At 48.3% G+C, this 14,397-nt stretch overlaps 1 protein-coding gene across 10 annotated transcripts in view; it reads left to right on the plus strand.

Annotated features, from left to right (window-relative positions):
* Window positions 1-14,397, plus strand: part of ASAP1 (ArfGAP with SH3 domain, ankyrin repeat and PH domain 1) — a 344,867-nt gene that overhangs the window by 188,329 nt on the left and 142,141 nt on the right. For all 10 annotated transcript variants that reach the window (XM_021088909.2, XM_021088918.2, XM_085021651.1 and 7 more), the window contains one exon: window positions 12,629-12,701. In XM_021088909.2, the coding sequence (XP_020944568.1) occupies window positions 12,629-12,701 (73 nt within the window). The remainder of the gene's footprint in view (window positions 1-12,628; window positions 12,702-14,397) is intronic.

Below are 14,397 nucleotides of genomic sequence, written 5' to 3' on the forward strand. Positions count from 1 at the left end.
TCAGTGTAGAGGGTGAAACAGGAGGAGCCTGGAGGCCGTCAAGGGATCTGCCTGGGCACAGCTTGTCCTGGCGTTCCTGCCTGGGAAGGGGATGAAGAACGGCTGCACAGGTGGACTTGGCTGCAGAGGTGGACTCGGCTGCACAGGTGGGCTCAGCAGGATTTCGTGGCTTCTTGGGTACAGAGGGTTACACGAGAGGAATGTGACCTCGGGTCCCACCACCCACCGAGGTTCTGAACGAGTGCGGAGGGGAAGGAGTGTTTTTGGAGGAAGCCTTAAATCTGGGGTGTGGCCCTGGAGGAGGAAGTGGATTGAGCCACCACCGAAGTATTGAGAGAAGTCCTATTGGCGAAATACCCAGCTTATTGGCTCTTGTCTTTCCAGTCTTGCTCCTTTGTCTTCCACTTCCACTTCCAGTCATTTGTCCGGAGTTCAGGATTAACTGCCTTGTTTTTCTGCACAAGTGGCCCCATCTTGGACTAACTGATGCCGGGAAGATGTTACTGGAATCTGGATTCTTGTTCACGTAGTCGAGGAATGAACTCCGCGAACACACAGGCGGCAAGCAAGCAAAGTCGCAAAGTCTTTATTACCGGAAAGCAGAGAGCTCCCAGAGCTGCTGGAAGGGGGGGAGAAGAGCCCCCGCTCTCTATTGGCCTGTAAGGCTTTTTATCCTTTAAAGATGGGGAGACCAGTGTGGGGTCCAGAAAGACGTGTTTTTCTCCCATTGGCCTTGCTCAGTTACCCGTATCAGTCCTTATCCAATAGGAGTTGTGGGGGTGGACATGCCCTGTAGATCTCATGGTTTCTTTGCCCTTTTCATACTGTAAACCGAGTCACAGGGGATTAGGGGTCGATGTCCGTCTCGGCGTAGGTACACTCCCTGCAATAAAAATGGCCTGTGGGGATGTTACTCCCTGGAGCCCTTAAGCCACAAATGGTCATCAGTGGCCACATCAAAGAAGGCCTGGAAGCCCATGCTCCAGCACTGACTGCCTGAGTTCGTGTTCTGCCTCATACCCTCTTTGTCTTCAGAATAAAACCCAGACCCCTTCCCGTGGCCTGTCCTCCCTGCAGGGTCTGGCCCCGTCTGTCTGTCCACTTGTTCTCCACGTAGCCACGTGCTCTGGCTGCCGGGCCGCCCCCATGCCTCTCTCCTCTCAGAAATAGTCTCTGGGCCCCGTTGTTTTCCGTCTTCCTCGCCCTGACGAAGAGAACTGTCTGGGCTTTGCCGGCTTTCCCACATCTAGTGTGGCCCGCAGGCCGTGGAGGGTGAAGAGCTGTGGGTGTCTGAGCCAGCGGCTGGGTGTCCCTCGCCGTCCCCCTCGCGTTCCTCAGCACGGACTAAGGTCGCCTTTCTCAGGGCCAGCGCTGGAGTGGCAGTGCCAGGTGGCGGAGCTGTCCCTCTTTTTCAAATAAGCTTCTATTTTCTTTGCTGACCCCAAGGAGAAGCCAACCAGTTCCTTTCAAGGATTCTTCTACCAGTCACTCTCAGTAGTATGTATGTAGGTATGTATTTTCTTTTAGGGCTGCACCCGTGGCATATGGAAGTTCCCAGGCTGGGGGTTGATTCGGAGCTGCAGCTGCCAGCCTACACCACAGCCACAGCAACTTGGGGTCCGAGCCACGTTTGCCATCGACACCACAGCTCGTGGTGACACTGGATCCTTAACCCACTGTGTGTGGCCAGAGATCGAACCCGCGTCCTCATGGAAGCTCATTGGGTTTGTTTCTGCCGAGCCACATCAGGAACTCCTCAGTGGTGTTTTTCAGCCAGTCTCTGATATTTTAAGGCACGCCTAGAAGCTTTCACGAGTCCACGTGTCTCCACACGCCATTGTGACTAGTTACTGATCTTAAACCTGTTTCCTGTGTCGGAGCGCGCGTGCCAGTGGTCAGTGAAGTGAAGGGACGCCCTCTATCGAGGCCTCGGAGGCAGCACGCAGCTCCCCACCTGCACCTGAAGCTGAGTGGAAAGCCCCTCTGGTTTTGACTCCCTCCTGCCAAGTCGAGCCCGGTGGTCGGGTAGCAGATGGACCCATGTGAAGTAGCTGGTGGGCAGCTGAGTGGCGCAGACCCAGCAAGCCGAGGGTTGACCTCTTCCGCTTTGCTATTGTCCCTTCCCCCTCCTTATAGGGCCACTTGGGCTTGTCAAGCAAAGATCTTAATTCCTCTTTGGCTCCTTCACAGAGAACGCCTAGAAAGGAAGGGTTCTTAAAGTTGTTTTTCCTGTGGCCTGATTAGTGACCCCATGGCTGATTCTGTTTCTTCACAGCTTCTCCGTCCTCTGGACCCACTGTGTCAGGTTTGAAGGTTGGAGAGCACGATGCTTACAAACATGGGGGTGTGAGACCTTGCTTGACTCTTGGTTCTGTGTCCTAAGAGCTGCAGGACCCAGGGTCCTTCTGGTCTCCAGTGTCCTTCTCTGTAAGATACGGGTATCAGAAACTTCCCTATAAGTTATTGTGAGGCTTAAATAAGGTAATGTGTATAAAGCACGGTCCTGTTACCATCGACGGGGGCGGGGGGGTGGGGGAGAAGGGAGGCGAGAATGGGCCAGTGCAAGAATATGAGGACAGTTAGGGAAGCAAGACAGAAGGGAACACCGTCTGTGCAGGGTCCCGCAGAGCCAGCAGGAGGTGACGCAAGGTCACCCTGGCCTCAGCCTGAGCTCTGAACTGTGGAGACCACTTCGTCTGGCTCCACAGCCGGGCCCTGCTTCTCCCAGGTCCAGAATGAACACCAGAGGCAGAGGCTGCACCTGCTAACGAGGGATCGTTGAACACGGGAACGTGGGTGACCCTGTGGAACTGGGGGCCCTCAGTGATACCAGTGCCAGGTGGTGTGGGTCCTGCAAGGATTCTAACCATTAGATGCAGAGAGTGAGCTTCCCAGAGAAAAGCAAGACTGGGCTTGGCCCTCCAGTGAAACTGCGACGGCAGGTTTCACTTGAAGGGTCTTAAAGGGACCCGTTCCGCTTTGTCTATACACTGCTGATCCTGACATCCGTGCAGGACGGCATGGTTTAGTGAGAGCCTTGACTGCGACAGCGAGGGATTGTAAAGAACATCTACGATTTTAAAATAAATAATGCAGGAGACGTGAACAGTAGCGTTCTGTGAGTTCAGATGCGGTTCTGTACACCTTTGATTCTGTGTGCTCCGTGTAGATGTAGCTTCATTCGATTCATATTTATTGAGCCCCCACTCCGGGCCTGGTGTAGCCGCTGCCCTCAAGATGTGTACACATCTAAGGAGGAGTTTATGCCTACACAGGAAAGGGGACTCTGGTGAGTCAGTTTTATGCAGTACCTTTTCTTTGGCTTGGAAAGTTGGTAGGTTGGTGATGTTTTCTCACGTGCAGTAATAGATCCTCAGGCCCCTGCAGGAAGAATTGCTGAAGGTGGTACATTGACTCTCTGCTGCAGATCTCAACTGTGAACCGGCTTATTACCAAGTGGGGCCCAAACCCTTCATGTTCAGCATCTGCAGATCTTGCTCCCGTGGTCAGATTCCCCATCCTGCAGCCATCCAGCTACAGGGAGAGCAGAGGACATGACGAGTTCCTGATTGAAATCTGTATGACTAGAGGAGGACCTGAATCTTAAAGACACTTGCTATAGTCTAAAATAGCACCGATAAACAGTTTAAACTCCATATCTGGCGATGACCTGTCAACTTTCCTTTTTTTTGGCCTGCGTTCTGCAGACCACCTTTGCTCTTCCGTGGGTTGTTGCCCCCTGGGCAGCAGCCGTATTCAACGCCTGTTCATCTTGAAACCAACCAACGATAACATCTTTACGTCTTCCTTTTATCTGCGCTGCTACTGCTGCCGTGTCCCCTTCCTCTGCCTGCAGGTGTTCTGTGCTGCGGCTGACAGTGATGGGCTGACGCACAGGAAGCTCTCCGCGCCCCGTACTTCCACTGCTCAGATTAATAGGGGCTGTGCTTTCTGCGTTGGAGGGGAACACTGAGAAAAGAGAGAGAGAGAACAGCATAGGGATCGGGCGCCTTTAGATTGGGTGAAGAGTTTTGAGGAAAAGACCCGAGTGGAAGGGTCAGCCGTTGGAGAAGCTCTCGGGTAGGAGCAACCTTGTGGGTTCAAAAGGACTGTGGGTGTGGGTGAGCCGTGAGGAAGGAGTGGGGAGTGGGGAGCAGGGCAGCAGGGCTGGATCGTGGAGGGCCTGGCAGGCAGCAAGGAGGGCCTGGCATTTATTCTAAGAGTGAACTCCTTCCTCCCTCCCTCCCTTCCTTCCTGTGTGTTTTTCATTCAACACAAATTCTTACTGAGTGTCTTCAGTATGAAGAAAGAAACAAATACGTGTGTTGTCTTTTTTTTTTTGTCTTTTTGGCCTTTTTAGGCCCACACCCACAGCACATGGAGGTTCCCAGGCTAGGGGTCGAATCGGAGCTGTGGCCGCCGGCCTACACCACAGCCACAGCAACTCGGGATCCGAGCCACGTCTTTGACCTACACCACAGCTCACGGCAACGCTGGATCCTTAACCCACTGAGCAAGGCCAAGGATTGAACCCGCAACCTCATGGTTCCTAGTTGGGTTCCGTAACCACTACGCCACGACGGGAACTCCCATATCTTTGAAGAGCTTGTACTTGACCAAATAAGGGAGGAGGCACAGGTACTAAACCTCTCAAATCAAGGTAAAGAGTGGAATGATTTGGGAACTGGGGGTGAACCCCCCCAGGGAAGCAAGGATTAACATTTTATGAATAATTTCCTTCATCAGTCGTGCATAAGCAGTACCATGCTTGCCACTGATTCCAGCCAAGGGTTTTGTTTTGCTGTAGCAGGTAGAAGTGAGGGGGCCTGAGGCTGGGGGAGCAGAGGCAGATGCAATATGATTTTCACACGTAGCCAGGGCCTGGCCCAGGGGAGGGTCTAGTATGTGCCAGGCACAGTTAATGGATGCATAAGTGAGCAAATGATATCAAACCAAGGCCTGACTCTCAGAACAGACACTCACTTGCATGGAAAGCCCAAACCTTCCTCTTTTTTTTTTTTTTTCCAGTTTTATTGACGTCTAGCTGATTGATGATGTTGTGATAATTTCTGCTGTACAGCAGAGTGACTCAGACGTATACACCCATCCATCCATTCTTTTTCAGATTCTTTTCCCATGTAGATTATCACGGAACATTGCGTAGCGTTGCCTGTGCTGGACAGCAGGTTCCTTCCTCTTTTTTCAGGTAGTGGCACCTTTCTTCCCAGTGCCTTCACGATTCCATTGGATTCCTTCCCGGCTCATGCCTGATTCACGTACAATTAGACACGCACTCTGTAGTACCTCGGCTCTTATGATGGATGCATGGATTTGGCTGTGACGCTGCAGGAGAGCTTGTATCATGGTTTCCTCCTCAGCGAGTTTAGGAGAATGTTAATTAGGCAGCTGTCTCCTCCCCGAAAGGCAGTGCAATTGCTCAGCAAGCTCAAGGCTGACGCAGTCAGGCTCTGCACCAAAATTAGGGCAACGTAGTTGTCCTGTGATTTCCCTGTGAAAGGAGTTATGCAGAAGAAGAGCATTTGCTTTGTGGGACAAGTGCATCTCTTGAAATGTGTGTTTTTGAAATTACCTCTCTGGTTATGACTATAAAATAATAAAAAGGAAACACTCCCCTTTCCCCCCCCCCGCCCCAAGTGAGTAAAAATTCTTTTCATGGACGAAATCACTTAGCTAGCAGGAGTGCTTGTTTCAGAGATGTTTGGCTGTCTCTGCTCCAAGTGTTTCAGGAACTTCTGTCTTGGAAGCACCTTCGAAGTGAGGGTAATGATGCCAGCAGGTTTTGAGCACCTGCTCTCTGCAAGGGTCTGTGCGAGCCACATCCTGGTACATTAATGTGTGGTGCTCAGCACCCCTCCAAGGTGGGAGGCGTGGTGGCTCTCTGCTCGGCCCGCCTCTAAGACATTCTGGGCGATGATTTTATTGTTAGCCTCTGCCACCTTTCTCTCTAAGTTTATGCATAAGGTTTAGCTCCAAAGACTTGTGCTTATTTTCAAAAATCACATCTGCATAGAATAAGGCATATTTTTACCACTTAAATATATTGAGGGAAAAGGTGCATAGACTTAGAAAGTAATTCTTTTCTTTTCTTTTTTTTGGTCTTTTTGTCTCTTTAGGGCCGCACCCACGGTATATGGAGGTTCCCAGGCTAGGGGTCAAATTGGAACTCCAGAAAGTTAATTCTAAATTAGAAAATCTTAATAACAGCAGTCATTAAGTCCTGTCTGTCCTGTTAAACCATTACTTGCGGTACTGCATGGTCATAAACCTCATACATGTATGACTGTTTATATACATATAAACACACACACATGCACTTAAACTTCGGCTAGTCCAAACCATCAAGGGAAGAACTACAGAGGGCCAGTGTTTCTGAATCTAAAACTTTATGTGTATTTGTTTGTCTGTTTGTTTTTCCTTTTTCATCCACCCCGATCATTTGGAGTTCCCAGGCCAGGGATCAGATCCAAGACATAGTTGCAGCCTAAGCTGCAACTGCACCAATGCTGGATCTTTAACCCACTGTGCCACGCCAGGGGTTGAATCCACATCCCAGGACTCCCAAGACGCTGCCAATCCCATTGCACCACAACGGGAACTCCAAAGACTATATTTTTTTATTCAACCATTTTCAAGACAATTCTTGTGTTGCCTACTTTCCTGTTTGGGAGCTGAGAACACTGAGAAACGCGTGGATTCAGTGTTTGTTACCTCACTTCATACGCATGTCTGAACATCTGTCTCCTGCTCAGCACTGGGGATGGGAATTCAGCCATGAGCAGGTTCCGCAAGGCCCCTGTCTGCATAGGGCTTTCGTTCCCCCAGTGGAGGGAGAGAAAACCATTACAGTAAACGGGTCCCGAGCAGGATCATTTTGGGGTGTGTAGTGCTATGAAAACCTCGCATGAAGTGTGTGCGAGCGAGACAAGGGCCAGGCGGCTGCACTGCTTTAGGTTGACCAGAGAAGGCCTCTCAGGGGGAGGGGCTTCTCATCCGAGACCTGGGTAGGAAGAAAGAGCCGGTCACTGCAGAGCTTAGAGTTCCAGGCAGAGGGAGCACCTGTTGTTTGCACTTTGCTGTGACCCAGGGATGTGCCGCCGGGAGGGGTTCACAGGGTTCTGTGTCCTACCCTGAGTGGACTCTGATTCTTAAGGACTTTTTCCTTCTTATGTCCACTCTGTATAATCTTTCTGAATCCGGCTTCCGGGGGCTTGGTGTCTCTGGCAGTCTCTCTCTCATCTGCAACAGCCTGTATCTATCTTCTCTGCGTATTCAGATGACCAGACTGGTTAGGAGTGCGCATCACAGTGAAACATCTCCATATCAGGGTAGGAAGGGCTTTTCTACAGGTTATACCCCCACTCTTTGGTTATGTATAGAAAATGAAATGGCTTGGAGTTCCCGTCGTGGTGCAGCGGAGATGAGTCCAACTAGGAACCGTGAGGTTGCGGGTTCGATCCCTGGCCTCACTCGGTGGGTTAAGGATCCGGCGTCACCTTGAGCTGTGGTGTAGATTGCAGACATGGTTCAGATCCCACGTTGCTGCGGCTGTGGCGTAGGCCAGCGTCTACAGCTCCTATTAGACCCCTAGCCTGGGAACCTCCATATACCTTGGGTACGGCCCTGAAAAGACAATAAACCAAAAAAAAAAAAAAGAAAGAAAGAATGAAAATGAAATTGCTTGCTGTGTAGCACTGGGAACTACATCTAGTCACTTATGATGGAGCATGATAATGTGAGAAAAAAGAACGTATGCATGTATGTGTGACTGCATCACCTTGCTGTGCAGTAGAAAATTGACAGAACACTGTAAACCAGCTATAATGGAAAAAATAAAAATTATTTTAAAAACTTTTAGAGAAATTGCTGTCTTGCCAAGTTCTCGATGGGGAAGGTGTTCTTAGAGACCAGCACAGGCTCCTGGGTTCCTTCCTTTGCTCCTTCATCCTTTCCTCGCCTGCCCTCCCTCCGTCTCTTACACTCTTGAGTTGTTCAAACTTAGAATACTTAGAAATGCAGGCACATTTTTTTAATTTTTAAAAATTATAGTTCATTTACGGTGTTCCATCAATTTCTGCCGTACTGCGTAGTGACGCAGTCATACATGTATAAACATTGTTTTTCTCATATCATCTCCCATCATGTTCTGTCCCAAGAGATTGATGTAGCTCCCTGTGCTGTAAGCAGGACCTCATCGCTTATTCATTCTAAATGGCCTAGTTGGCATCTGCTAATCACAGACTCCCTGGCCACCCCACTCCCTCCTCTTCTCCAGGCGCATTTTTAAACAGGCTCTGAATGACTTGAGAGATAGGAGAACTTTGAAGCCCATGTCACCGGCCACTTTTCGCTTTATTCAGTTTTACATATAGGACATTTCAGAAGACATCGCTGCAGGTGTTGCTTGTCTGGCAGCTGAGGGATTGGCACTCTGAGGCACATTTAGACATGTGTTATTTCTGGAGGGAGCTTCCTTTGATTGAAGGACGGTGTCCCCTGGCTCTCTGAAACGCGGAGCTCTTAAAAGTGCGTTTTACTCAGCCGCTTTTCGCCGGTGGCCAAATCCTAGAGTGTGAAGAGGGACGTGTCACCCAGACACACTGCTGGCTGCAGCTGCCAAGTGCGGATGTTATTAATAACCTTTAAAAGTAAGTCTGTGAACTTTACATCCTATTAGTTTATAGACAGGCTGGTAAAAATGCAACATAAATTTCTGAGACATTCCCTCCTGCAGAAAAGGAAGCAGATAACTGTCTCATAAAACGTTACGGCTGAAATCTTCCTCAGCCCTTCACCTCTTTGGAGTCGTTAATGCTAACTGTGCGTGGACAGTAAAACCCACCCATTAATTTCTCTGTCCGTGGTCATCTGCCACCCAGAGCTGAGATGAGAGGTTATTTTCTTCCAGAAGGAGATCCTTTTTTTTTTTTTTTTTTCTTTTCTTTCTCCAGAATAATTAAAAAGTTGTAAGACCCGGGAGAAACACGAGCCCACCTCTGCAGTGGACTTTTAGGTGGCTGGTTTGAAGAAGCATAGCCTGGTTCTTAACCAACGTGTGACACCTCATTAGCTGTTTTACTTCTCTAAAGCCCAGGGTTTTTCATCAGGAAAAAAAAAAGTACAGAAATAATATGCATATAAAACATAAATGATGGCTGTTACAGAATTACTTTTTTTTTTTTTTGTCTTTGCTATTTCTTTGGGCCGCTCCCGCGGCATATGGAGGTTCCCAGGCTAGGGGTCGAATCGGAGCTGGAGCCACCGGCCTACACCAGAGCCACAGCAACTCGGGATCCGAGCCGCATCTGCAACCTACACCACAGCTCATGGCAACGCCGGATCGTTAACCCACTGAGCAAGGGCAGGGACCGAACCCGCAACCTCATGGTTCCTAGTCGGATTTGTTAACCACTGCGCCACGACGGGAACTCCCAGAATTGCTTTTTAACATTACTTTTGTGCCTTCCCACAAAAGCAGTTCATCAAAGGATAAACCCTTTGGACTCCATCTCTTAAAACGAGTGCTTATTTATACACTTATTTGCATCACGGTCTTTCTTGCACCCTCTTCCTAGCCACCCAGATGTCTTAGAGTTTCTTAACGTGTATTTGTCTGTGAGAACTGGTAGATATTCCCCTCCTATGATGAGACTGTTTCAGACTCACAGACAAACAAGAAAAGACGCACTTGCCGAGTGGGATGGCCTGGGAGTTGGGGTTAGCAGGTGTAGACTCTTGGGTTTGGAATGGATGAGCAGTGAGGTCCTACTGTCCAGCACAGGGAACTGTATCCAGTGTCCTGGCACAGACCCTGATGGAAAAGGACATTAGATGGGACTTATATTATGTGTGTGATGGAGTCACTTTGCTGCACAGCAGAAATAGGCGCGACATTGTAAATCAACTGTACTTTAATAAAAACAATCTTTTTTTAAAAGAGGGGACTGTTTTCAGTTCCCGTTCTTCACAGATGAAATTGGAATGCAGACCTGGGTAGTGATGAGGAGATGGCGTTCTCCTGTGAAGACCTGGCTGCCAAGGCCTCCTCTAGCCCCCGGGCAGATTACACTTTCTCAGCTCTGTTTGCTCATGTGTAGAAGGAATTTAGTACCGGTGCTTAATTTCAAAGAGTTGTTGTAAGAACTGAGGGAAATAATCCATGTAAACCTCAGTCCCTTTATTGGTACCTTTCCTCTTTTTCTCTAAAGTACAAATCTCAGATCTTGACATAACTCACATTGTGTCTCTTCTCTGGAACTGCAGTTTCCTTAAGTGTGTTGGGTGGGGTCACTGCTATTGGATGAGCTCATTTGCGTCAACCACTGAGCATTTTATGGAGCTGGAGATACATAGTAATGTTTAGCATATCTTCTATTAATGGTTTGGGATGGAGCTTAGCTCTTTCCAGTCTAAGTTTTTTGAAAAGATACGAGTGGATTTAAAGAAAAATGTGAACGAAGTAGAAGTACCAGTGGGATGTGGCCATGACAGAGTCGTGGAGGTAGAAAGTTAATGATGGGCGGGGTGGAGATGGGGGACCTGGCATCTGAAAGTGCTGGTTTTATCCCAGCATCCCATTAGATTCGGGATTTGAGGAATGTTAGGATGAAATGTGACTCAGCACTTTGTGGCTCTGTGACTTTGGACAAGTTAGTTAATATTTTCCTCCCTCCCTCCTCTGCTGTAAGTGTTTATGAAGGCTTATCACTTCTCCTTATCTGAAAACTGTAGATGCTACCCTTTTTGTGAAGACAGTGCAAAGAGAGAAGATATCTACTTAGTAGTCTTCTCTTCCAAGCTTATACCTGTGCAGTCAGTGCTCAGTAAATGTTAGTTCTGGTCTTATTTAGGACTTGTGGTCTCCAGTGGTAGAATCCCAGCCTCAACCAGCTTGGGACAGAAGGAATTTATTGTCTCCTGTTCTCAGTCTGTAGGAGGGTTATCAGTGACGTAGCCTTGGGGGCAGCTGAAAGCCAGGACTCGGTTACCACCAGCACCCCCTCCATCGTTTGTTTCTGGTCCTTTAGGATCCTTCTGTCTGGCCAAATTCTTCCCCACACCTAGAAACAGAAGCCCTGGGGGCCCCCAGGCGCGAATCAGCAGAAAGGGGCTGCACGTTATGATCCCCGTTCCCAAGCCCAGAAATCCTAGGCCGCCCTGAGCCCAGCATGGGCTCTGCTCACCTGGACCGGCACCGGTGCTCAGAGAACAGGCATCAAAGAAAAGGGGCAGCGCCCAGTTGAACCCTGTGTTTAGAGTGACAGGAAAGGGGGAGGATGGGCACCTGCCGCCATCGCCTCGAACCCTTCAGCTTGTGTGCCCTGTTGGGGGGGGGAGGTACATCCCCGCTGCGGGCTTCAGTTTTCCCATCTGAAATCTTGAGCTGTAGATGAGGTCATTGACGTGAGTGTACTTTTAATGTTTTACACTTTAATATGCAAGTGTATGCTTATTGCTGCTGTTGCTCCTGGCCTTCAAATCTTGACCATCCCAGAGCTCCCAGCCTGTGAATGGATCTTGGACCCTTGGGGAAGCAAGGAGGGGCTTGAAGTTCCCCCGAGGAGTTAGGTCGGTGTGCCATAAATGTATTCATGCTGACTTGGTTTTGAAGGGTGGCCCTCATATAGAAAAGAGTGCAGATCCTAAGCACACGGTTGGATGAGTTTTCACACACAAAACGCACACACAGTTGTGTACCCAGCACCTAGATTAAGAATCGGCAGACGGAGGTCCCGTCATGGCTCAGTGGGTAACACATCCAACTAGGAACCACAGGGTTGCAGGTTCGATCCCTGGCCTTGCTCAGCCAGGGAACCTCCATATGCCACGGGAGCGGCCCAAGAAAATGGCAAAAAGACAAAAAAATAAATAAATATAAAAAGAATCAGCAGAGACAGTCCCCCAGAAACCACACACACACACACACACACACACACACACACACACACACACACACACACACACACACACACACACACACACCCCCCATTGCCCAAGTAGATTGCCAGGGGGGTGTTGATTCATCACCTGGGAGAGACGTGATTTACAAGCGTTGCCAGCATCGCGGTAGCCTTGTCCGTGCTGTGCTTTTTCTAATAAACAGAATTTTAAAGCTATGGTTGGCATTACGTCATCAATCTTTTTTAAACCCTGAACGGATTCCTCAGGTTTAAAAGCTTGCAGAGCTCTTCGGGGCACTCTTAGTGCGTGTTCTTAAATGTTCTCTTTCTGGCTGAAATGACCATGAGGTGATAAGAAGTGTTTGGTTCTCTGGGAACCGTGTTTGCTGTTCCCTTTTGTTTGCCTTTCTCAGGTTGTAAACTCCCAGCAAAGGAATCAAACCATAAGGTTTCTCGGCGTCTGGTATTTTCTTTCCTGTGCATAGTTCAGCACAGTTACCGACTGGCTCCCGAGTTAGCATTTCAGCCCATCCTGAGCCTTGTGGGATGACGGCGCTTATCCCAAATCCTGAGGTTAATCAATAGGCCAGGTTGCTGTGGCTGCAGGGCTCCGAACAACAATTGCAGTTACAAGTGAGTTTTTCCTTTTCTTTCTTTGTAAAACTTACTACGTTTTCCAACATCTTTTTCTTCCCGTTTTTCTCTTTTAGGCTCTAGACCAAGATAGAACAGCCTTACAGAAAGTTAAGAAGTCCGTAAAAGCAATATATAATTCCGGTCAAGGTAAGTTCTTCCCAACACAGATAACACCAATTACGTATATTGTCTGCATTTTTTTTAATTATTTGTTAGATGCTAAGTTTATAGAAGACTTGACACAAATGGAAAATCAAGTCAAAGAAGTGCAGTTTCTCTCTCTTTTTTTTTCCTGTTTCTCCTATCAATCCAAACCTGTTACTACTTCGAAGCCACATGAAAAAAAAAAAGAAGAAAAAGGAAAAAAGCATCCGTTACATTAAAAAACTTTGTAGATTCACATTTTGGCACAAGTGACATAGGAGCTATTTAAAAAATCTCTGCATCATTGGTCAGTGTGTCATCCAGGGGCCTCAGTTAAACACATGAGGGTCTCTTCCATCGGAGGTGAATCTGTGCACGTTTGGAAGTCAGTATTGGTGACAGTCATGGGGTGAAAGTTGAGGGGCGAATACGGAGAGAGGCTCAGCGGAGGCCTGGAGTCTTTGACCAGGTCACCTGTGTCACTCAATGTTTTAGCTTTGTGCTAGTGACGTTGTCATCTTGGAGAGAAAAGTATGTTGTCTGTGGATAAGAAGAAATAAACCGAATTAAGATAAACAGTGGGTAACCAACAGAAATGGCAGGTTCCAGCGCCCCAGGGAAGGAGAGGCTTAGAGACAGAAAATGAGTTTCAAGGTCTCTGACTCACATCTTTTGTTAAAGTTACTGTTTTCCCAGGGTTCGCATCTCTAAGAAATCAGATGTCTATCATGTAACCCCTGGGAGAGGCAGGCAGCCGAGTATGATAGAAGGGGCACGGCGCTAAGCTGTGGGTGTGGGTTTGCAGCCTTCCTCTGCAAGCATGACCTTGAGTTGTTACTTCACTTTCTTTCTTTTTCTCTCTCTCTCTCTTTTTTTTTTTTTTTTTGTCTTTTTGCCTTTTCCAGGGCCGCTTTCCACGGCATATGGAGGGTCCCAGGCTAGGGGTCTAATTGGAGCTGTTGCTGCTGACCTACAACACAGTCACAGCAACTTGGGATCTGAGCTGCCTCTGTGACCTACACCATAGCTCACAGGACCCACGGCATATGGAAGTTCCCAGGCTAATTGGAGCTACAGCTCACGTCAATGCCAGATCCTTAACCCACTGAGCGAGGCCAGGGATCGAACCTGCAACCTCATGGTTCCTGGTCAGATTCGTTTCCACTGCGCCACGACAGGAACTCCTACTTCATTTTCTTAAACCTCCATCTTCTCCATCAAACAGGGATCGTAGATGACAGGGTGGTGAAGGGCTTTACTCAGTATCTGAAAAAGGCCTGCCACCTCCTGGGAGTGCAGTACATGCTATACACATTTATATTTTATTTAAATTTATACTCACTACTGTGATAAGATCATAGAGCTGAAAGAAGCATGAAGCAAAGCAAGACTGGCTCTGAGATGCTTCAGGGACCTCTGCTCCTTATCAGAACTGGGAATCAGTGTCCCACTAAGGAAACCCCATCGTTTCTTATCTTCTGTAAAGGCCAGGCTTAGGGCTCTCTAGAATCTTAATTAACACACTTGTACCCTGGTTCCTTGAGACCTTGTCTCCAATTTCTTTGTATTCAATAAGACACTAACTTCTACCTAAGACAGACAAGTGATATTTATGTGGTTATATGGTGACCAGATGTTGTTTAAGGCTAATTTATAATTTCTAAGTTTCCTTCTGGTGAACTCCCTTTAAGGTGGTATA

This window comes from Sus scrofa, chromosome 4, assembly GCF_054392235.1.
Source record: "Sus scrofa isolate SSC_HxYL_T2T_F1_AM1 chromosome 4, Sscrofa_HxYL_maternal_Yorkshire_Landrace_v2.0, whole genome shotgun sequence".
Classification (NCBI taxonomy): Eukaryota; Metazoa; Chordata; class Mammalia; order Artiodactyla; family Suidae; genus Sus; species Sus scrofa.